This window comes from Lipotes vexillifer, unplaced genomic scaffold (assembly GCF_000442215.2).
Source record: "Lipotes vexillifer unplaced genomic scaffold, Lipotes_vexillifer_v1.1 scaffold670, whole genome shotgun sequence".
Taxonomy (NCBI): Eukaryota; Metazoa; Chordata; class Mammalia; order Artiodactyla; family Lipotidae; genus Lipotes; species Lipotes vexillifer.
The window spans coordinates 1,442,044-1,465,832 of NW_006778108.1; the positions used below are offsets into that span (position 1 = coordinate 1,442,044).

The window sequence follows — 23,789 nt, forward strand, 5'->3', positions numbered from 1 at the left end:
GGCCCTTGCTGGGCTGCCCCTTTCTGGGCCTCTGAGCACAGGGCAACCACAAACGCTCTTGGGTCTTGGCCAGGAGGGTAGAGCCACATGGGTGGGGTGGACCTACTCTGCCCTTCCATGCCAGCTTTCTGTTAAATAACAAATACAGCAAGTCATTCACACTGACATTATGAGCAACATTGGAGCTATGACTTTGAATGTTTAAAATATTTCTGTTTAAATTGTTTTGATTTTGTTTGAAAATTATTTAAGAAACTAAGTTACAGATGTTGTATGTGCTTTAAAAGTCTACAGTGACCCTTAAATTTGTGTCCTCATATGCTGTATTGAAAAGAAACCATCAATGAATTTCAAATGCAATATAAGTTTTTTCTTTGGAAGAAAAATAAAAAAATTATAAAAAAATAACAAATACAATAAAACAAGAGCAGTGAAAATGGGAAATGTCCCTTCCTGTGGGAAGTGGGGTTCAGTGGGGCCACGTGGGAAGCATTGCTGAACCCAGTGTCCACCTGCTTCTGCCCTCCTGCACTTTCCTCCATTTCCTGCTCTGGTTTCTGGTAGACTGTCATCCTCTCGGGGTTGTGTTGGGTCACGTGCCAACCCCAAGCCAATCAGCTTGTTCAGCGGGATGCTGCTCTCTGACTGGCTGGCCAAGCCTAAGCCCCTGGAGTGGAGGCAGGGGCCATGTGGGCACAAGAGGCGGGGCACAGTGTCCTGGTCCCTCACCACCCAGCCCTGCCCCGGGCTGCGGGCCACTTTCCTTCCCAAATCACTGAGGCTTCGCAGAGTTGGGGTCCCCTTCCCGGGGTCCCCTGCCCAGCAAGGCCTGTGCTGACCCAGAGAACAGGGGAAGACGTGTCAGAAGACTCCGGGACTGGATGACCCACGTCTCTGAGAAGCCCTGCTCTCAGTGGTTGCAGGGACAGGCGATTTTTCTCAGCAGTGTGGCCGTGAGTCCGTGTCAGGACAAGCCTACAAAGTTACAATGTTTTCTGAAAAGAGCCTTCCATGCATCAAGTGTTGGAGTGGCTGCCCTCCCCCTGGCTGGCCGGGGCTCCAGTGCCTGCAGTTTGCAGAATTTTTCCAGCCAAATGACTATGCGTTCTGGCCCTCCCCCTTCTCTGACAGCCCTCCCTTCCTTGTGCCACAGGGAACTGCTGGAGACCACGTGCTGCCTGGCCAACACGCTCAAGAGGCATGGAGTCCACCGAGGGGACCGGGTAGCCATCTACATGCCTGTCTCCCCGCTGGCTGTGGCCGCAATGCTGGCTTGCGCCAGGATTGGAGCCATCCACACTGTTGTCTTTGCTGGCTTCAGTGCGGGGGCCTTGGCTGCGAGGATCAATGATGGTGAGCACGTGGGCAGTGGGAGGGAGGGAGGAACCTGGGGCCCCTGGCCTTCAGGGACTTAGTGTGGTGACAGACATCACTGAAAGTCACACATACAGATGATGGACACTACCAGGGACAGCGCATGGCTGAATGAACATTTGCTCTATCAGCTGAGATCTGAGTGCGTTGGATTTAACCAGATGAAGGAAGGGAAGATTCCAGGTGGAGGGAGTGGCATAGGTTCCTGCTGGAGGAGGCTGTGTGGCTGCAGTGGAGGAGGGAGTAAATGTAGGGTGAGATGAGGCTGGGGAGACATGGGGAAGATTCCACAGGTCAACAGCTGGAAGCCTTCTGTAATGAGGAATGATGGGGTGGGCCGTCTCCTGAGGCTTGGAGTCAGGTGTGGGCCTCGTGGTGTGGCTTTAAGGCCTTCTGTCTGCAGGTAGGTTAGGGCCTCCCAGACAGGTGTGCAGAGGAATATCGTCTCTTTCCTTTTTCTGGTGTCGGAGGGCTGAGTGTTTGAATGGTGGCCTCATGTCTGTGCAGCCTGACCCCTGCTCCCTTGAGATCCTAGAGGGTTCCCTGAGCTGGGTCCCCTGGGGGCTGTTGGGAATTCTTTGTGTCTCACAGAAGACTTGCCTTTGGGTAATGGACAGAGCTGAAGGGCATAGTTCTCAGACCTCTGTTGACCACTCTCTTTAGGAAAGACTGGGGAGCCTTTCTGCTCCCTTTCAACATTTCCCCTCTAATTTCAAGCATTGGTGCTGCTACTCCTTTCTCTCTCTCTCTCAACTCTGTAGCACCTACTGTGTGCCAGGTTTCGTTCTAAGCAGTTTGTGAAGGCCATCTCTCCTCATTTTAACTTAGTTTTCATAAATATACTCTTGCTCATTTCATAAATATACTCTTGCATATTTCATAAATATACTCATACTCTTGCTATTTCTACCCTCTCCCTTTTTCTATTACCATTGAATCATTTTAAAGTGTACAGTTCAGAGACATTAAGCACATTCACAATGTTGTGCAACCATCATCACTATTCCAGAACTTTCCCGTCATCCCAAATGGACATCTCATACCCATTAAGCAGGCATTCCTCATTTTCCCTCCATCCAGCCTCTGACAACCACTAATCTGCTTTCTCTCTCTATGATTTGCTGGTTCTGGAGGTTCTGTAGAAATGAACTCCTACCGTGTGTGGCATTCCGTGTTCTTCTTATTTCACTCAGCATCATGTTTTCAAGGTGCGTCTATGTTGTAGTGTTTATCAGTATTTCATTTCTTTTTGTAGATGAATGATATTTAACTGTATGGATAAACCACATTTTGTTTATCCATTTATCTGTTTATGGGTATTTTTACTTGTTTCTACTTTTTAGCTATTGTGAATAGAACTGCTATGAACGTTTATGTATAAGGATACCTGCTTTCAATTATTTGGGTATATGCCTAGGAATGGAATTGCTGTCACATATGGTAAATCTATGTTTAACTTACTGACAAACTGCAAAACTTTTCCAAAGGAGTTATTCTGTTTTATATTTCTACTAGCAATGTACGAGGGTTCCAATTTCTCCAAATCCTCATCAACACTTGTTATTTTCCTTTTTAAAAAAATTATAGCCATCCCAATGGGTATGAAGTGGTATTTCATTGTAGTTTTGATTTGCATTGTTCTAATGACTAATATCATTGAATATCTTTTTATGTGCTCGTCCATTTGTGTCTTCTTTGGAGAAATATCTACTTAAGTCCTTTGCCCATTTTTTTAATTGGTCGTTTGTCTTTTTTTAATTGTTGAGTTGTGAGTTCTCTAGATATTCTGGATACTGTACCTTTATCAGATATATGATTTGCAATTATTTTATCCCATTCTGTGGGTTGTCTTTTTGCTTCCTCAGTATTGTCCTTTGAAGCATAAAAATTTTTAATTGTGATAAAGTCCAGTTCATCTGTTTCCTTTTGTTGTTTGTGTTTCTGGTATATTATTTAAGACTCCATTGCCAAGTACAACATTACAAAGATTTGCCTCTGTATTTTCTTCTAAGAGTTTTTTATAGTTTTAGCTTTTTCATTTAGGTCTTTGATCCATTTTTAATTTTTTTTTAATTTTTTTTTTTTTTTGCGGTATGTGGGCCTTTCACTGTTGTGGCATCTCCCGTTGTGGAGCACAGACTCCGGACGCGCAGGCTCAGCGGCCATGGCTCACGGGCCCAGCTGCTCTGTGGCATGTGGGATCTTCCCGGACCGGGGCATGAACCCGTGTCCCCTGCATCGGCAGGTGGACTCTCAACCACTGCGCCACCAGGGAAGCCCCCTTTGATCCATTTAAAAAAATATATTTATTTATTTTGGTTGTGCCAGGTCTTAGTAGTGGCAGGCGGGCTCCTTAGTTGCAGTTCCAGGGCTTGCTGGCTCCTTAGTTGTGGGATATGGGCTCCTTAGTTGCAGCAGGCAGGTTCCTTAGCTGTGGCATGCAAAGTCTTAGGGCTCCTTAGTTGCAGCTCCAGGGCTCCTTAGTTGCAGCCCATGGGCTCCTCAGTTGTGGCACACGGGTTTCTTAGTTGTGGCATGCGAACTCTCAGTTGCAGCATGCATATGGGATCTAGTTCCCTGACCAGGTATCAAACCTGGGCCCCCTGCATTGGGAGCGTGGAGTCTTATCCACTGCGCCACCAGGGAAGTCCCAGGTCTTTGATCCATTTTGAGTTAATTTTTGCATATGGTGTGAGGTAAGGGCCCAGCTTCATTTTGTTTGGCCTGTGCATATCCAGTGATACCATTTATTGAAGAGACTATTGTTTCCTTTGTTAAATGGTCTTGGAACTCTTGTCAAAAATAACTTGACTGTATATGTGACTGCTTATTTCTGAGTTCTCTATTCTATTCCACTGATCTATATATCTATCCTTGATTTTCGTAAGCTGGACCATCCATGCATTCCAGGAATAAATCCCACTTGGTCATGATGTATAATCTTGTTAATATGCTGCTGGATACAGTTTGTTAGCATTTGGTTGAGGATTTTTGCATCAGTGTTTATAAGGGATATTGGTCCGTAGTTTTCTTGTTTGTCTGGTTTTGGTATCAGGGTAAAGCTGGCCACATAGAATGAGTAAGAAAGTGTTTCCTCCTCTGCAATTTTTAGGAAGACTTTGAGAAAGATTGCTGTTAATTTGTCTTTATCTGTTTGGTAGAATTCACCAGTGAAGCCATCTGGTCTTGGAAACTAAGGCACAGAAAGGTTAAGTGACTTGCCTAAGGTCACACTGCTACTTAGTGACAGACCCAGGATTTGAACCCAGGCATTCTACCAATGCTTTTAACATTACATTAGGCTGCTCCTTTCCTCTCTTGCTGATGTGGCCAGAGTTACCAAGTGTTTCTGTTAAGATTCTTTGAAACAAGCAAAAGCAATTGACTCTGGAGAATTAGTAACTGGATGCCAGGCAACTCCCAGAACTCAGGAATCCTAAACAGCCAGGCCATGGGAAGGCAGGGGCCCAGTCAGCTCTGAGGGACTCAGTAGGGGAAAGTCCTATAACTTTTCTCTAGAACTTTGCCGTTAAGCAGCTCTTCCCCAGCATCCTACAGCCTCCATGTCCAGCTATTTAGGTGTCAGTTTCCTGGGGGCAAGACCCTGTTGGGACAAGTGTCTGTGTTCTCTTGGCTCAGTGAGGGTGGTATTGCTGTGTTACAAGCTACTCCAAAAGTAAGTACTTAGAACAGTATATTTTCTTATTATGTTTCATGATTCTGTGGGGCAGGAGTCAGGTGGGCATAGTGGGAATGGCTTCCCTCTGCTTTGTGATATCTGGGATATTGGCTGGATTGGTTTGAATGTTTGGGGGTGGCCAGGGGTCTCTTTCTGTTCATGTAGCCTCTTCACATGACTAACTTGGGCTTCCCTATAGCAAGGCAGCCTCAGGTAGTCAGACTTGTTACATGGTGGCTTATGGCTCCAAGAGGAAGCAAGGAAACTGCCACTTGTCCTACAGGCTGACCCTGGAATATGCATAGCATCATTTTGGCTATATTGCATTGGTCAAACCAGTCTGTAGCCATCCCAAATTTAAGGGGAGGGGGCCTAGACCCTACTTGTCCATGAGAAGTGGCGTGAGACCAGGTCAGAGAATTCACAGCTGTCTTTTGTCCACCACTGGGAAGGAGAGTGTCAGTGTAGCGACCAGGTCTCACCGTGAGTAGGCAGCCACTCTGGTTAGTATGTCCTATTCTACGGCCCCGGCCCCCTGGCCTGGCCTCTGGGCTCTGGCCGCTCCTCTTCCTTTATCTTCCCTCCTAGTCTAGGCTATGTGAGGAGTGGAGAGAGGGAGGCGTGGGGAGGGTGGAGAATGGCTCTGCGAGATGCTGTGGGGGCAGAATAGTGGCCCGAGCAGTTGTCCACGCCTGAATTCCCCAGTACCTGTGAATATGTACCTTACGCGGCAGAAGGCCTCTGCAGATGTGATGGGACCCTAAAATGGGGGGATGATCCTGGTTGGCCCGGTGTAACCACCGGTCCTTAAAAGCAGAGAACTTTCTCTGGCTGAAGCAGAAAACATGTGGCAGAGAGGGAGGTGAGAGAGATTCAAAGTGACAAGGACTTGACCTGCCTTTTGCTGGCTTTGAGGATGAAGGAGGTTGTGTGCATGGGGTGTAGGTGGCTCTAAAAGCTGAGGACAACCCCTGACTGACAGCAAGGAAATGGGGGCCTCAGTCCTACAGCCACACGGACCTGACTTCTGCCAACACCCTGAGCAACCTGAAAGCAGATTCTCCCCAGAGCCTCCAGGTGAGATCTTCCCCGGCACCTTGATTTTTGGCCGCGAGACTCTAAACAGAGAACCCAGCTTAGAGTCTCACGGCCGAGCTCACCCAGACTATAGAACCGTGAGCTAAAAAAAAAATGGGGGTTCTGAGCCACTAAATTTGTGGTAATTGGCTATGGGAGCAATTAAAAACAAATACAGAAGCTGAGACCTGATCAAAAGCCAGGGTGAAAGTGAATCCCCCCCAGACCAAAGCGTCTGCTGATCCTGCCTGTGCTGATGCTGTGCACCTGCCACGGTCCCGCTGCCCGCCCTCGGGGACCGCAGAGAGAGGGTGCTCCTCAAGCACCTCCTGGGGACTGGGCATGTCGGGCCCGGAGGTTCCTGGCCTGGAGAACCACTCGGGCAGGGAGGCCTCGCACAGATGGGCACCGGGAGTGAGGCCTGTGTCTCGGAGGCTGGGATTCTAGCACCCAGGTTGGGCAGGGGCCACTGTTTTCTGCAGAGGGTCCTGAGCTTTCTTTGTCTCTCATCCCCTTGAGCAGGGTCCCTTTCTACCTGCTGAGCCATCTCCCTTCCTGCCCCACAGGGAGCTTCCCTGGACAGTCCCAGCTCAGGGATGTAGGCCTGGAGCATCTCAGGTGGGCTCTGTCCACCTGACTTTGTCTCCCCACGGTGACCAATTGCCAAGGCTCGAGGAGCAATCAGTGTGTGTGGCCGGGGCCTGGCGTGCAGAGCTGATGACATTGCCCTAGGCGCCCCAAGCAGTCCAGAGTATCTCTCTGACCCAGGCAAAGGCCTGTGCTGGAGGGGTCTCAGGTGACCCGCGGGGCTGTGCCGCCTCTAGGGCTCTTGGGAAGAAGAGAGGCTGTGAGCATGTCTCTAGAAAGCACGTTTCAGACTGGAAAGCTGAGGGAGACTGGCGCCTCAGGTAGGGCCCCCAGGAGCCGCCCTGAGGCGAGAGTTCAAGTGCAGGCAGTTCACTGGGGAGGTGGTCCTGGGAGGTGCTGCGGGCTGCAGGGAGTGAGGCCGGGGAGCTCCCACTGTGGGTGCCCAGGGCTCAGACTGCAGGGAAACCCTGGAAGGTGATGGGGCCCCGGGCGTCAGCATGGACCCCGAGGGGCTGGTTGAGGACTACTGGGTGGGGTGATTCCTCAACACTTCCGCCTGTGGCTCCACATCAGGCCTCAGTGCCCATGTCACAGGTCTGAGGGCTGTGCTTGGCCATCAGCATGGCAGCTGGATGGTTGTTCCAGGCTCTTTCTCAGGGGCCAGTTGTACAAATAGCCCACCTCAGCCGTGATCCCTCCGGGTCATCCGGGGTTGGGGCGTGGTGGGTGGAGGGTAGCCTGGGAAGGCCCCAGGGCAGGTGGCAGGGAGCGGGAGTCTGGCAGAGTTGAGCTTCTGGTGACTTATCTCCAGTTACACCTGCTCCTCCCAGAGCTGGGAAAAGGCTGGCGCTTCTGCTCTGAGCACAAAGATCCCAAAGCAGGTGGAACTTCACTTTTTTGTGTTGACTCTCATGCTCAAGGATGGCTTTCTCCATCACACCCTTAGACCTGGGGTGTGTGGCTGTCTGGGCTGTGAAGGTCGGAGTGGGGAGGAAACTGACCAGAAATACCTGCCTTTGACTCCGATAGCCAAGTGCAAGGTGGTTATCACCTTCAACCAAGGACTCCGGGGAGGGCGTGTGGTGGAGCTGAAGAAGACTGTGGACGAAGCCATAAAGCTCTGCCCAACCGTCCAGCATGTCCTCGTGGCTCACAGGACAGACAACAAGGTTCACATGGGGGATCTGGACATCCCCCTTGAGCAGGTGGGTTTATCTCCTTTCGTATAGTTTGAGGAGAAGAGGTTGTCATTGGAGTCCGAGTCTTGTCAGATTGTGGTTCTCAATCTGGGTCCCCCTGAGGTGCCCAGGGTTCCCCTTTGCTATTTGATGGGCTTCCATCCTGGTAGGGAAGATGGAACTCAAATTCCACAAACAGAGGGAAACATTTAACATAACAGAAATGACTGGATCCATCCTTTTATTTGGAATTAAACTAGGGCAGGCTAGAGAAGGTGAACTCTGAACCCTGTCTGCCGAGTCCTGAGGCCGAGGGGGAGAGGTGTTCTCGGGGATGCCGGGTGCAGGGGCGAGGTCACTGCCCTTGACGGGCTGTCTGGTCTTCTCTCTCACAGGAAATGGCCAAGGAGGAGCCAGTGTGCGCCCCGGAGAGCATGGGCAGTGAGGACACGCCCTTCCTGCTGTACACTTCAGGGAGCACTGGGACGCCCAAGGGGCTTGTCCACACCCAGGCGGGCTACCTGCTGTACGCCGCTCTGACGCACCGGGTAGGGCGCTGCCCCGGGGGGCTCCGGGTGGGGGGCCAGGAGAGGTTGGATTGGGGCCAGAGCTCCTGCTAACATCTTCTCGTCATGTGTTCACGAGCAGGGCCGGGAGTCCTGGCATCAGCGTGGTGGAGGGGTGGGCTTGGGGAGCTGAGTTTCTGTCCTTATCGGAAGGGCCTGGGTCCTTGGACCTGTGTCTTCTGCTGGTCTTTAGCCCGTCACACGTGTGCCAAGCCCTCCCGAGGCCTGATGTGCTGGCTGGCACGGCTGCTTTCAGGTGCTGGGAGTCCAGCGCTCTGGCCTTCCTGTGCCCTCTTCTCCTATACAACAAGGTTGGTGTAAATATGAGTACATTATTGTTATTTGTTAAGGTGCGTTCTTCTACTTAAGATAACTTTTTAATCTGATTTTGAAAGAAAGTAAAACATTTTCATGGGCCCCTAAAAGTGCTGTGGCCTCTAGGCTCTGCTTACTGGGGCCACATTTTAAAAGGAAAATTTTAAAAAACACTTGATTTTATGAGGAGGCTTAAATTTAGTGTATTACAGGGGACCATCCTTTAAGGATTATAAAGCAAATGATCTGGCACAGTTTTATTATAGTAAATGCATTTAAAAATCAGCACTCATTTAAACATGGGTGGGTGGGGGGATTTTGGTTAACATGCATCCCTGGTTGCCTTGGGGAATAGCTGACGCCTCCCAGGTGGGATGGAGTCTCAGGATATCGTCTGTGGACCAGACTCTCTCTCTGGCTAAAGGCAGAACTCAGCCCCAGGCAATGCCAGCAGCAGGGGAGCTGACTGGCCATGTGACCGGGAAGCCCAGGCACATCCAGGCAGGGCTTGGACGCTGAGAGCACCTACAGTCTGGCTGGGGACCAGGGCCCCGCCCACTCAGTCACTATGGTGGGGGTGGGAGTGGGATATGCTGATTGGTCATATCAGCATATATCCCAGGCCTGGTCATCCGGAGGCGGACCTCACGGATGAGCACGGATGACGAGCAGGTCCTGGGAGGGCAAAGATGAGGCCTGGGAGTGGCAGCCACTTGCGGGCAGCACTGAAGATGCGGAAGTGAGGCAGAAAGATAGACCTGTCAACAGAATCAGGCCGGGAAGACAAGGTATTATGCTTGACACAGTCCATGCTAAAGCCGCTGTCTTCTGGCCCCTGGGTGACCGTGAGCATCACAGAGCTGTTCTCGTCTGAAAGCCCCTTGCTCAGCTCTGGGTGGGCATGTTGCAAAGAATGACACGTTGTGTAAGTCACAACACTTTGGAAAATGTAGCTTCCGAGCCCGAACACCAAGAAGGTCACAGAATGGGTCAACGTGTTTCCATCAATTTATAAAAAAATTAGCATTAGGGGAGCTGTAAATGTGGTTAAAGAGTCTTCATTTTTTGTTTTCAAGCATTACCGGGACACTGTCTACATGAGCAAAAGAAGTGGGGATGTAAGGACGGGACCATCTTTTGAATTTCTCTTCAATACAGTGAGGGCATTTTAAAGCATTAGGAATAGAAACTTTCAGCCTTCTGTACATAAGCGTGTGTCTATGAGTGTGTACGTCTGTGTGTGTGGTGTGTGTGTGTGTGTGTGTGTGTGTGTCCATCTGTGTACCCGCTGAAGGTATTAGGACTGTTGGTTTCTTCAGGGAAAAGGACAGTTGACTCTGCAGGGACGGTGGGGACGTGGGCAGGTTTCAGGATGAGCAGTGAGGTCAGGGTGCCCTTTGGAGAGTGGCTGGTCCCGGGCACCTGTTCTCCTTCCAAGAACAGCAGGTAGAGAGGTCGCCAGCCCCTTGAAAGATGTGGCACTGTGGGTCCTCGTATTAAAAATCCTCTCAGTTCCGGAATGCTGTGGGCCTTGGGGTGTGGGAGTCCTGCTTCACCAGTGCAGTGGGGGTGCGGTTTCCTTGAAAGACCCCTCTGCCTTGGGTCATGGCTCCACAGGACGCTGGCAGACTCGAGACCACTGTGCTGTTTGGAAACTCCTGGGGGACCTCAGTGTGTGTCTGTGGCAGCAAGAGACTGGGCCACTCGCCCAAAGGTTAAAAAAACACCTTTATTGCAAAATAGAACACAGATATAGAAAACCACCGAAATCAAATGTGTGGCTTAATGAATTATTGTTGGACAAACTCACTTCAGTCAAAAACTGGAACATAGCCAGCCTCACACAGAAGCCCCTTCATGGCGCATAGCGTCCCTGCCCTTTCTAGTTTTGTCACCCAAATGTGTGTCCCTGGGTACTGTAGCTTACTCTTGCCCACTGACTGTTTTGGCTAAGCCTTTTAAGCCAAGTTTAACCAATGGGTTTTCCTCCATCCCTTCATTTCCTTGAACGTTGTCGGTCGTAGCGGCCGGCTGTGTCTCTCTGTCCTCAGCATCTCCTGCAAAAGGGCAAGTGGACCCACAGACAGGGCCAGGTTCAGGTTTGACTTTTTGGCAAGAATAAGGAGATGCCCATGTCTCTCAGACTCTTAGAATCTGATGATGCTTGGTGCGTTTCCTGGCCTTTTTGGCTTTTGTTTTTTGCAGTTTTAAAAGGATTTAAAAAACGATGGTGTAAAAACCCCCAAAAACAAAAAAAACTATGGTGTAACTTAATGCAGAAAGGTGCCCTTATTTTAGACATAGGACTGGATGGAGTTTTACCTGTGGGTACATGTGTGGCTAGCACCTGTGTCAGGACACGGGCGTCTTCAGCTCCTTCAGGCCCTGACATCCACCCGCTCCCCCAAAATCCCCATCCCCGCCCGCCTCAGGACTAGTACTAGGCAACCTCCAGCGTATGGGTGGGCTTTGTGCTGGGGCTCAAAGAGTGTCCCCTCTAAAGTCCGGCTTCTTTTGCTGTCATCTGCGGGCCTGGTGCTGCTGTCACCAGTGATTCCCCTCTCATCACTGCTGTGGCTGCTCTGCCCTCACTCCTGCTCTCAGGGGCCATGGGAGCAGCTGTGCCTTGGTGACAGAACACTCCCTGTGACGTGTGGGAATGGGTGACAGGCTCCTGACAGCCCCTCCTCCTGTTTCTGCAGTTTGTGTTTGACTACCGGCCAGGTGACGTCTTTGGCTGCGTGGCTGACATCGGCTGGATTACGGGACACAGCTATGTGGTGTATGGGCCTCTCTGCAATGGAGCGACCAGCGTCCTTTTTGAGAGCACCCCGGTTTACCCCAACGCTGGTGCGGACTGCAGCAGGGGCAGAAGGAAGGAGGAGAGGTTGGGGGGTGCGGGCTGCGGGGTGGAGGCTTTGCTTGGGTCGGGCTCGTGGGTTCTTGTGACAAAGCTGCCGGGCGGCAGGGGCCGGGCCAGGTCTGCAGTGGGATCACACACGCAATGGGAGGGGGTCCAGTCGCTGGAGCCTTCGGGAGACCACCCACCCTAGTGTCCCCCTAACCTCTGTGGCCACCTGACCGGATCCTGCCCTTCCTCGAGGCCGAGGCCAGTGGCCAGCTTCCCCGGGTGCCCTGCTGCCCGTGCCTTCAGGCCACTCGGGCCGAGCTTGTGGTGTGTGGCCTGGAGCCGCCACCATGGAGAGGGATTCCTTTGAGGACCCACGTCTTGCTCCCCTGGCATCTTCCTCCCTTGCGGCACAGCGTCTTCAAGTGTTTGTTCAAACGTGACTGAAGGTTGGCGGCTCCGCGAGGCTCTTGCCCAGGCTCTTGCCCAGGCGGTCCACAGCGCTGACGGTTTGGTGCCTGGAACTTTGGTCCCCCGCTCCCAGGTCCTCTCCAGCCTCCCGCAGGGGCCAGATGTGCTCCTGGAAGACGTGCAGGGGGCCCGGCTAGGGATGAGAGCCGAGTCTCAGGTGGCCTCAACCTCCTGTGTGCAGAGCGGTGGTGGCGAGTTGGGGGGCTGACGGGGCGCGTGTGTCCTGGGCGCCGCTGCTGCTCCGGGGGAAGCACGGGTCTCCAGTAGAGACCATTTAAATGTGCCTGAATGCGGCTCTGCATTGGTGCTGCTTCACGGTAACATCCCTTTGACCCGATTCCTCGCTATGTCCCGTGGGTCAGGACACGGGCTGTCAGCGTGTGCGTCGGCACCAGGGCCAGGCGGAGGCTCCAGCCTCCACGCGGGGAGTGTGGGAGGCGGCCCCATGGGGAGCCCCTCCCGTCCCAGAGGTGGATGCAGAGTGCGTTTCGTGGACACTGTGGGTGTGTGCACACGTCCGGCGCCTGGTAACGTGGGCCGCCTCTAAGTAAGGCTCATGGAGGTGACGTGACCCGGGGCCTCTCGTAGGTCGGTACTGGGAGATGGTGCAGAGGTTGAAGATCAATCAGTTCTATGGAGCCCCGACGGCCTTCCGGCTGCTGCTGAAATTCGAGGATTCCTGGGTGAAGAAGTATGACCGCTCCTCCCTGCGGACCCTGGGCTCAGGTGAGCGGCTGCAGGACCCTCCCTGCGGGCCTTGGGCTCAGGTGAGCGGCTGCAGGATCCTCCCTGCGGACCCTGGGCTCAGGTGAGCGGCTGCAGGACCCTCCCTGCGGGCCCTGGGCTCAGGTGAGCGGCTGCAGGCGGCATGTGTGTGCCAGAGCCAGAGCAGGTCTCTGGATGGCTTCATCACAAAGGCTGTGTCTGCGCTGAGTTCACATGATGCGGCTGCAGCCAGTAGAAAGCAGATGTCCCACGTGGAAGCCCCTTCTGGGAGCCCACAGCCGTTAAGGGTCTGGGGCTCAGCACTGTGATGTTGTCTGTGCTCCGTCTTCATTATGAAAACTCACCACCGTTGGAAGGTCAAGCCCAAGCCCTTTCCCTAGTGGCTGCCCAGGATCTCACCCCCTGCTGTTCCCAGCGCTGTCATCAGTGTCATTCTGCCCTTGGGTGCGTGTTTCCAGGCAGGGAGGGAGCTGCGAGATCAAAGGTTATCTCCACTCAGGAGATAATCAGGATAGATGATTATCAGGATAGATAATCAGGATAGATGTCGCCAAGTCCTGTGAGAGCGTTTTGGAAAGGTGACCTGGGTTACCCTGAGTTGAGGTGGTCCCGGGAGGTGGAAGGTGCCAGGCCTGTTCTCCTGCAGGGGATTCGGTTACTAAGGAAGCAGGACGCAGGTGACAAGGCAGATGCTAAGAGTGCTCTGCTGCGCGTCCCCCAGGCCAGGGGCGGGCTCCTCTGGGCCTCACTCCTTAAGGGCTGTGACCAGAGCCACTCTCTGGTTGGACCAGGCAGCAGCGAGCGTGCAGGGACCCCCTACTCCCACCAGGGAGTCCTCACCAGCTGGCTGGGCTCTGTGTAGCTTGGGGGCACCCCTGCTGCATAACCAGCTCCAACAGCAGAGCCCTGCGGGGGTTTCCTGAGACCAGGGTATTGTCGAGGAAAATAATCAGTAACCAATCTATAATAAGAATAGAAGAGAATTTTATTCAAACCAAGCTGAGGACTATAAGCTCTAAGGGAAGTGCTCCAGAGAAGCATGGTTTTCAGCAGTTTTATGTCTTATCAGGACAAAGAACGTCAGTCAAACAAGTCAGGGATACGTTCCTTCAAGGTTTCAAAAAAGCAGATCAGCACGTGCACAGAGAGTCAGTATAGCCTTGGCTCTGGGAAGGGAGTCTTATTATGAAAGGAGTCCCAGCATTGGCGTCCCAGGGAGGCATTTATCTCTATCTTCAGACATTCTTTACTTCTGGACAGCCTGCCCTTTTCTTTAATGATTAACGCAGATGTGCAGTGTATGTTTGACAGGCCACAGACAGGCTGTTCCAGTTAGCATAAGGTCTGAGTTAAATGGTGTGTGAGCCAGAATGACTTTCCCGCACCTCGATGTGTGGACATGTTTCTTCCATCAGGATCAGTGAGCCGTGCTGGCAGGTGGGTGAATAGCACGGCGGCTCCTGCACCTGGGCCAATTAATGCCTTGGCTGGTGGTGGTCCCTCATGAACGTGCCACGATTCACTTCGCCATTTTCCTCTCCATGGACAGTTTTTAGCTCTTGGCCATGGGAACATCCTCGTCCTTGTCTGCTTCTGGGGGTGGGTGCCTGGAGCGACCTCCTCCAGTCACAGGACGGGTGTGTCTGGCTTTAGTGGGTTCCGTCACCAGCAGGCATCCAAAGCAGTTGCAACAGGCGTGTGCACTTCTAAACGGGAAGAGAAACACTCGAATCGCTCTCCAAACTGCACTCCAGCAGTGTGTGTGGTGTTGTTTCCTCCACACTCTTGCCAACTTCTTGGTTTTTGACCCCCTAATGGTGAAAATATCTCATTGTCATCTGTGTTCTTCCATAGCCATAAACCTGATGATCTCACTGCTTTTTCAAGTCTCCTTTCGTGTCTTTTGGGAAAATTATAGAGCTGTTTTCGTCGTGAAATCAGCTCCTTTTTTGGTTTCAGCCTTTTTGAGGTCTCTTAACATCTTCTCTCTCTCGTGTGGTTGCAGTGGGAGAGCCGATCAACCACGAGGCCTGGGAGTGGCTGCACAGAGTGGTGGGGGACAGCCGGTGCACGCTGGTGGACACCTGGTGGCAGACAGGTGAGCACGTCCCCGGGGGAGGGGCAGGGAGCACGGAGCGTCAGCTCAAGGGTGCCTGGCGTGTGAGGAGAGGAAGCTTGGGGCAGCAGCTGCCACTCTGCAGCTGTGACACATGGGTGCGAAGGCTTCCCTGAGCCTTGGTTTCCTGGTCTGAAAGATGGGGCCCGGGAGGGGGCGGAGGGGTGACACAGGGCCCTGCGAAGGTTCCCTTCCTTGGCGTCCCACCTCCTGAACCCGGTACGTCCCAGTGATGGGTCCTGCTCTTTAAGCGACCTTGAGTCTAGATTTGGATCTAGAGGGAAAGGAGTTTTTTCTGCACCGCTGTGTTTTGATTTGCCCCCCTCCTCTGGGGTGTCTCACTTATCAGGATTTTGGGGGCAAGAGACCACCACTGACGTAATAAACGTGGCTGAGGTCTCGTCCTTCAAGAAGCCAGAAAGTGAGACGTTCCCAGTGGCGCGGGCCTCATGGTTCAGGAAGGCCCCGGATGTTCCCTACAGCAGAGTCTTGGGGGGGCCCTTCCCATGCAGGCTGATGGAGGCCGGAGCCAAAGAAATGCCTGGGGGCAGGACCCGTGGGCGTTCTTTCCCTTCGCCCTCCTTTCCGACATCCCCACGTCCCCACAACACGGGATGGGGGCCGTGGCTCCTGGGGCTGAACCTGGCCCCCGGCCCACTCTCATTTCCACAGTGGAGGGGACCGGCACCCAACCTGGTTTCTCCTCAGAGGTCCTTTTGTCACTGGGGGCTGTTTCCTTGCCCCGGACGGGCAGGTCTACCCGCTCCCACTCTGGAGAGCAGCTGTGTGTGTGGACCCTGTGTCCATACGGTCTGGATACATGTGTCAGTAGCCCCAGGCCCACTGGTGTTTCTTCCTGTCCTCCCCGCAGAAACGGGGGGCATCTGCATCTCGCCGCGGCCCTCGGAGGAGGGGGCAGAAATCCTGCCCTGCATGGCGATGAGGCCCTTGTTTGGCATCGTCCCTGTTCTCATGGATGAGAAGGTGAGTCTCCCCGTCCACGTGCCCCGCCCCCCCAGCCCCCGCTGCACCCCTGGCCTCGGCTGCCCTCCCCCGTCGCGCGGCACCCACTGCAGGGTCTCCTCTCAGAGGAGAAAGGTCTGGGCAGCTCCCTCTGGGGCACTTGTCCTGTTCCTGCGTCAGGCCCGGCAGTTCGGAGAACGCGAGAGGGTCACTCCTTCTGTCTCCCCATCTCCCGGGTCTGCAGGGAAACGTCCTGAAGGGTGGAGATGTGTCCGGGGCTCTGTGCCTGTCCCAGGCCTGGCCAGGCATGGCCCGGACCATCTTCGGAGATCACCAGCGATTCATGGACACCTACTTCGAGGCCTACCCGGGTGAGCCTTTCCTGCTGCCGCCGGACTCGGTCTCAGAACCGTTTCCAAGGGGCCGGGGGTTGCGTGAACGCTCCCTCCTTTCCTTACCTCTGAGCCAGGAGCGGTCTAGCTCGGGGTTCTCCCAGGGGCTCAGGCCATGCGCTCCCAGGAGAAGAGCAGGACGCCACCTTGGCGACCATCGTGGTGGCTCCAGGCCTACCCCCGGTCTCCGTGTTGTTGTCTTCCCGGCTTGTGTCGTGTCGTTCGGTGGGAGTTCACGTACACGTGTGCCCCTGGGAACCGATGCTCTGCAGTCACAAGCATGCCAGCGACACTCATTTTTGGGGAAGCTCGAGTGGGCTCCTCGTACCTCCTGCTTCCAGACGTTCGCAGCCGCCTGCTGTCTGGCAGCCCCTCTGCCCTTTACTGGCACCAGCTTAGCAGCACCGGAGAGGTGTCTCCGTGGGGGGTGCGTCGGCCGGGGGGCTTCGGCGCTCCCTCCTGCCAGGGCCGCGCCCCTCATGGGAGGACGGGAGCCCCGCTGGGCCCAGTTCGGAGCTGGCGCTGAGGCCCTCGCTGTGGCGCAGGCTACTATTTCACGGGAGACGGGGCTCACCGAACCGAGGGCGGCTACTACCGGATCACCGGGCGGACGGACGACGTCATCAACATCAGCGGCCACCGGCTGGGGACGGCGGAGATCGAGGACGCGATGGTGAGCCCAGCCGGCCTCCGTGCCCTGCACCGCCACCGGCTGCTGCTGCCTGGGTTCTGGGGTGGTCGTCACTGGCTGAGTCGCTGCCTCACCTCTGCGTTCTCTGTCACGCCCAGGCTGACCACCCCGCGGTGCCCGAGACCGCCGTCATCGGCTACCCGCATGACATCAAGGGAGAAGGTGCGTGTCCCCCGAGGACCCTCCTGGCCCTGGGGCCAGGGCTCCTGTAGGAGAAGCAGACTCGGTGGGCGGGGCCGGGGCTGTCTCGTGGGTCAGGCTGCTGGTTCCCGTCGCTCTCAAGTGGAGATTCTGGGTGAGGAGGCTGAACAGGCACAAGTGTTAGAAAAAGGTCAGGACTCTGAAATGTCCTGGTTCTGCCGTCCTTTAAGGACACTCACCCACAAGCAGTTGTGACCTGTTTGGCCCAGCTGAGCTTGGGGAGCTTCCTGTCCACAGGCCCTGGCGGCCCTGTCAGGGACGGTGTGTGCAAATGCCCTGTGCTGCCCACACGTCCCTCACACGTGCTCCGTCACAGCGCCCTGTGCCTTGCAGCGGCTCCTTGACTGGCCTGAGACTCTTTGGAGGAGTCTGACCTGTGGTTCCCCCTGCACAGCGATGGGCCAGGGGAGCACAGAGCCAGTGATTGGACCGGTCCTTACTGGGGACACACTTTGTTCCAAAGTCCGTCAGTTCCTAAGCAGTGGGTCTGGGAAGGGGCAGGGTCACCTGAGTGTTGTAATGCCAGGCATGTAGCAGTCACACTGGCCTGGCCTGGCGTGACCCAGACACTCTCTGACCTTATGCTGCACTGCTGGGCAGACTGACTTCTACTGCCTGGCTGAGTGGCCTGGGCGCTGTCCCTCCTGCTGTCAGGATGCATGATGACCCAGTGTCACCTGCCTCCCAGCCACGTCTGCGTGCTCTTCCTCTGTTACATACTGTCTGTAAGCCGACCTGTTGGAAAATTGAACACTTATTTAAGTGTTTTTAAAAAGCATTTTCAGTTGCCACAGAAGGATGTGCCCGTGAGGATGTCACCCATAACAGGGGCGGGGATGTGGGGGGCTGTTGGGGGTCGAATGGATGAGACAGGACGGGTCCTCGAGTGTGCGTCTCAGGGGCCTCGGCCCACATCACGCTCCCACCAGCAGCCCTTCCCTGCATCCTAAGCAACTCCGGTGTTGCCTGCCAGGCTTTGGGGGAGAATTTGTGTATCGGGTATGATGAGGATGTGCATTTTCCTGATTTCTAACAAATTTGAGCATTTGTCCACTTGGAAAACATGAACAACAGCAAAAGCTGTGGGTGTGTATCTGTCCCCACTCTCTCTGTTTGCACTCGATCTGACGGAGAGGAGCCCCCAGGTCTCGTGTGATTAGGACGCAGACCTGGAGAGCGACCTAAGTCCCTGCCCCGGGGGCTCATGTGCTGGAGGGGCTGGGGGAGAGGGGAGAGGCAGACAGACAGGACCAGTGGGGGTTAGGTGGTGTGCAGGGAGTGTAGATCAGGATGGGGTGGACTCGGTGCAGGGACGGACAGGCCAGTGGGCAAGGAGGAGGCTGTGGAGAGAGCTTTGGCTTGGAGGCAGGACAGTGCAGGTCAGGGGGAAAGGACAGACCGTCCTAAGTGGCGCTGGGATAGCGATTGCTCACGTGGAGAGAAATGGAGTTGGAGTTGGGTCTGTGTGTGAGATCATCCCCGGTGGGTTAAGGAGAAACGTGCTGGACACCCGTGGGAGCCACTCTGATCCTCGCTGGAGTATTGAAAACAAAACCTGGTGTTTGTGCTAAAATACTGGTTGACCAGCGCAGCCCAACAGAACTTCGTGCCTCGACGGAGCCATTCTTCGTCTGTGTTGTCCACACGGTGGGCCCCGGCTATGCGTGGCTCACGTGACTGGGGAGCTGCATTTTAGTTAACTTACCTTTAAATAGCCACGTGGCTGGTGCCCACAGGCTGGACACGTGCCCAGAGACTAGTGGCTGGGTGGTGTTTCCACACCTGTCACACTGGGTGGAGTGTGCGGACAGACATGAGTCACGGCTCCAGGGTCTCTCCACACGTGCCCGCCACCTGGGGCGCTCAGAGGAGCCAATGGAGTCACTTCCACCTTGAATGAAAATGGAAATGCACCTTCGGGCTTGCAGCTAAACAGACCAGCTGCCACAGGGTCACTGGCGTATGATTTAAAGCCCCTTTGGATTTATGGCGATTTGTGTGAAACGTGCTGCCCCTGGAGGTGGGTCGTGGTCTGATGCTCCTGAACCTTTGGTCTCCTTCCAGCTGCGTTTGCCTTCATTGTGTTGAAAGATGATGCGGGTGATGCAGACGTGGTGGTGAAGGAGCTCCGGTCGGTGGTGGCCTCCAAGATTGCCAAGTACGCGGTGCCCGACCAGGTCCTGGTGAGTGGACCCACCTCCGGGGCCACAGCACTGCTCCTCCTCACTTCCTACCATTGACGGGGGACTGTGGCAGGAGGTGGGCAAGGGTGGTGGGCTGCTGCGTCCTCGGACGGAGGGAGACACAGCCACCTGCGCAGGGGCTGGGCTGGGCCGTGGAGCATCGTGGATTGTAAACAGAGGCCTGGAGTGGGACCAGAGGTCCCCGGGACGGTGAGGAGACACTGCCAGACCCTGCCTGGGAGCCTATGTTGGGGTCAGTTTCAAGGAGGAACTGGGCCACCTTCTCAGCCCTGCTGGCTTTTCACTCCTTCCTTGGCTGGAAGCTGGGCCTCGGTGGCAGGAGGGCCCAGCTTCACTCGGTGCCCTACAAGGTCAGACTGTCGGTCCGGTGACCAGAGCTTCACCTGAACTCCCCGTAAGTTAACTGGACTCTTCCAAAAGACAGGCCACTGCTACAGGTCCCAAACGCATCCCTTAACGTATCGCCTTCACGTTGGATGCCTGTAGCTGGAAAATGTCAAAGGCTAAGTAAGTTTCAAACACTAAGCAAGACATTTTCCTCTTGAGCACCCCTTGCTTATGTTAGAAAAAGCCAACTACGGCCCTGGCTGGGGGAGGAGACAAGGCGCCCCAAGAATGCCTGGTTCTGCTGCCACCTGGGAGCCCCCCAGTGTAGCGGGCAGGAGAAACGCATGTCGGCAGTGAGGTCCACCTGGGTAGGGGACAGCCTCCCGGTGGAGGCTCGGCTAAACCCCTGACCACGGCTGATTTCAGCTTTAGGTCCAGATGGAGGAGGATAAAACCAGAGGCCACGGCCCCGCTCTTCTCTGGGGTGGGCTGTACATCACCCATTCCTGTTGGGTCCCCAGGGAGGGGCGTCCTCCCTTGAGCAGTACCCTCCTCATCTCAATGCAATCGGACATGGGCTGGGAGTCTGGGCACCACCCGAAGTCTAATGCTGCGCCTTCCCTGCCAGGTAGTGAAACGTCTTCCAAAAACTCGGTCTGGAAAAGTCATGCGGAGGCTTCTGAAGAAGATCGTCACAGGCAGAGCTCAGGACCTGGGGGACATCACCACAATGGAGGACCCTGCTGTCATCACGGAGATACTGAGCGCCTACCAGGAGTACAAAGACAAGTCGGGGGCCGCCCAGTGACGATGGCTCTACCGAGACCCCGAGCCAGGCCCCGAACTTACGCTCCTAGAACACAGCTCCCGAGCCGGCTTGTTCCTAGACGCCCCAGCAGAACCCACGCGACCCTCCACACGAAGCCCCAAGTCCCTGCCTTCCCGCTATGTGGGGACCCATGAAAGGTCCTCACACAGGGTGAGCTTTCTCCCACTTGCCCTGAATTTGGTTTCCCGGTGAAAAGTCTGTCACCTCCGTGTCTTCCCGACAGCACGGGAAGGTGGAGCCCCTGTGCCTGCTCAGGTGACTGGAAATTACAAGCAGTCATGTTTTCTCCAGGTGTTTCTAGAAACGAAAGGTGGAAATTTTATTTTTATACTTTTATATTTTAGAAGAAAAATGGTGCAAACACATACGTGCAATGTGTGGTTTACTTGTACACTCTTAACACTTATGAAAAGCTCCTTCTTTGCCTCTGCTCTTGGGGAAATGTGGAGGGTTGGAGGGTGCACTTTTGGGTACCATTTGTCCTACTTGAAATCCGAATTGGAAATGTTTGTGCCTCTGTCTGAACACAGCCATCTTGAAATCTCTCAAGCCCACAGCATCTGTTTTTGGTGTATGTTTCCACTTCTCTTGGTTTGTGTGTGATGAAACCTAACTGCTAAAGGCACCTGTGAGGATGGGCTCACTTTTCAGCTCTGAAGGGCTCCGGTCACATGTGGTTTCTGCGGCTTGCGGTCTGGAAACATTCCCCTCCCCCCAGCCTTGGACACTCAGCAGCCAGTTGGCGCACTCCATGCCTAGGGCTGTTCAGGGAAGCCAGGGACTCAGTAATGCAGCCGGAACTGGGTCCCTGAAAACTGCCCTACGTCCCTACTCTGAGCCAGGTCTCTCCCTTTTCCAACGTGCCTTGGGTTCTCTGGACTTAGCAAGACAACGTCGACCATTAGGTTGCAAAGTGCCTATTGATAGCCAAGCACGAGAGGGACCACTTGTGGAGTGCTGGGAGGGTGGCCTGCTGAGCTGGGTCCCTGAGGACAGGGAGGGCTGCCTCAACCTGCACCCCACAGAGGGCAGTACCCTGCAACTGTGCAGGTGTTCACGGGGACCTGGAGTGCTCAACACCCACCATATGTGGCTGTGCTGGCCTCTCGGTGACAAGGTGAGGACGGGTGGCCTTGGCTGTAGCACACAGATTGTACAGGTACCACCTGTACCGGTAGCAGTTTGCTGGACTTGGCGGATTATGGTTTGGGCGCTACTTATGAAATGACAGCATAAACTGGGACAGCGACCAGTGCCTCAAAATGATCTGCAGGGCTGTTCAGATAAAGCTTTATTTTCTTCATTCTCTTTTTTGTGGTGATGTTTTTTGATCAAATAACGCTATTCTTTGTTGTTGAATATAATCCTTGGCACAAAACTGGAAGAGACCTATTCACTCAAAAGAGAACACTTAAAAAATTCACTGTTTTACGGGGAGGAAATACACAATAAGCGCTCACCTATCTTAGACTGTTATTTGGTAAACTTACCTGTCTCTAGACCACTGTGCTGGCCAATCACTAATCACAGGTGGCTAGTTAGATGTAAGTAAAAAAGAACCAATAAAATAAAATACTTAGTCCCTTGGTGGCAGTGGCCATAGTTAAATACTCAGGTGCCACATGGCCAGGAGCTACCACGTTGGATGACACGAGACCCCCCTCGTCACGTGGAGCCCTGGCCGTGGGTGCTGGCCTAGAGCACAGAGAACGGGGATGCAAAACCACACCCAGGAAGCACCGCCTGTGCAGACCCCACAGGTGAGCAGCTCAGCCTGCCTGCGACCCATCCCCTGCCCAGGGATGGGCAGGGTTTCTGTGTCCTTCAGTGGATGAGAAGAACGCACTGAACTGGTGCCCTGAGAGGTGGGACAAGAAATGCTCCTCCAGAGCAGGAGCTGGGCTGTCCCAGGGAGAGTGTCCATCCCGAGCCCCAGGTGTGGAGGATGCTGAATTTACAAAGGCGGCTCACCGGGGAACCACCCAGATCTGCACCTCTGGATGCCTGGGAAGTCACAGCAGGACTTTCCTCTTATCAGAATAGTCTGGCCCAGGGCAGGGCAGCAGGAGAGGGTTATAAAGCTTTTAACAAGTCCAGTTGTGCAGCCCGCCCCCCACCCCCACTTCTGGTGAAGCCACCCTGATCTCGTCTCCTGGCTGCTGGGGGCTTGTGAAGGTCATTCCCATCATCACAGTCCCTGGCCATGTGATGCATCAGGCCACTGAGAGAGGACAGGACGCGGAGGTGAGCCTCGGGCAGGGCCTGCCTGGGGCCCAGCCGGGGGATGTGCAGGGACGTTTGAGCTGCCCCTGCCCACCCTGGCCCCAGGCTTCACTTCCTGCTTCGGATCTTCTGTCAAGGCTGAAATGTCCTGACAAAGACCCAACTCGGAGTGGCCAAGATGCAGAATGCAGAGCAGAGACGGATGTCGGATGGTGTGGAAGCAGCGAAGGGACCAGGCGGAACTCGGAGACCGTCGTGATGTGGCCGCACATTTATCTAAGGGTAAGTCTCGAGGTGATTCAGGCACATGCCGGTCCCGGCTCACCCATGGCGGCTGAACTTGTAATGCAGGAAAGGTAGTGTGAATTCTCACCCCACTGCCTCGGCCTGACTCGAGTGAAATTAACTCGAGTCCTCGCAGACTGACCTGCCCCCACCTCCAGCCCTCACGATACCCAATGTCGGAACAGAAATGCTTCTGCTGCTGAGCACAGTGGGCAAGGAGGCCCTGCCAGGTGCCCCCCTCCTCAGCCCACTTCATCCCCATGGCGCCTCCTGAGCAGACACTTGTCCCCACTCGATAGAGGAGGCGGGAAGGTGGCAGAGCTGGGTTTGGATGGAGCTGACTCCATCTATGCTCAGATCCCCTCCTGGGAGAGCTTAGGGGAACATATACATTTAATTTTATTTTATAATTTTTAAGGTATCTTACTGTTGGCCTCTGTATTGGTATCTGGGCTGGGGACAGCAGCACCCAGGTGCAGGCCCAGAGAAAGCCTTCCCAGAGGCGGTGACTCTGGGCAGGTAGGAGGCAAGGTGGTGACCTCCAATCTGAGTTAGAGGCTTTTCCTTCATCATTGGGAATTTCTGCTGTGTAACAGGGTGAAACCAAGCAAACAGATCCTTTCTGGTCTGTGAAAACCATTTGTCTTTGGTTCCACAGTATTATTTTTCACTGACTTGTTTTTATTTATCCTGCCTGGGCTCCATAGGGCTTCTTGAGTCTGTGGCTTGATGTCCA

At 54.3% G+C, this 23,789-nt stretch overlaps 1 protein-coding gene across 1 annotated transcript in view; it reads left to right on the forward strand.

The window, feature by feature from the left end:
- Positions 1-20,524, forward strand: part of ACSS1 (acyl-CoA synthetase short chain family member 1) — a 41,734-nt gene extending 21,210 nt beyond the window's left edge. Inside the window, 12 exon segments of the mRNA XM_007451445.1 lie at positions 1,154-1,353; positions 7,748-7,923; positions 8,292-8,444; positions 11,480-11,627; positions 12,685-12,822; positions 14,828-14,920; positions 15,810-15,922; positions 16,146-16,272; positions 16,839-16,966; positions 17,083-17,146; positions 19,250-19,368; positions 20,345-20,524. Coding sequence (XP_007451507.1) covers positions 1,154-1,353; positions 7,748-7,923; positions 8,292-8,444; positions 11,480-11,627; positions 12,685-12,822; positions 14,828-14,920; positions 15,810-15,922; positions 16,146-16,272; positions 16,839-16,966; positions 17,083-17,146; positions 19,250-19,368; positions 20,345-20,524 — 1,639 coding nt within the window.
- The last annotated feature ends 3,265 nt before the right edge of the window (positions 20,525-23,789 follow it).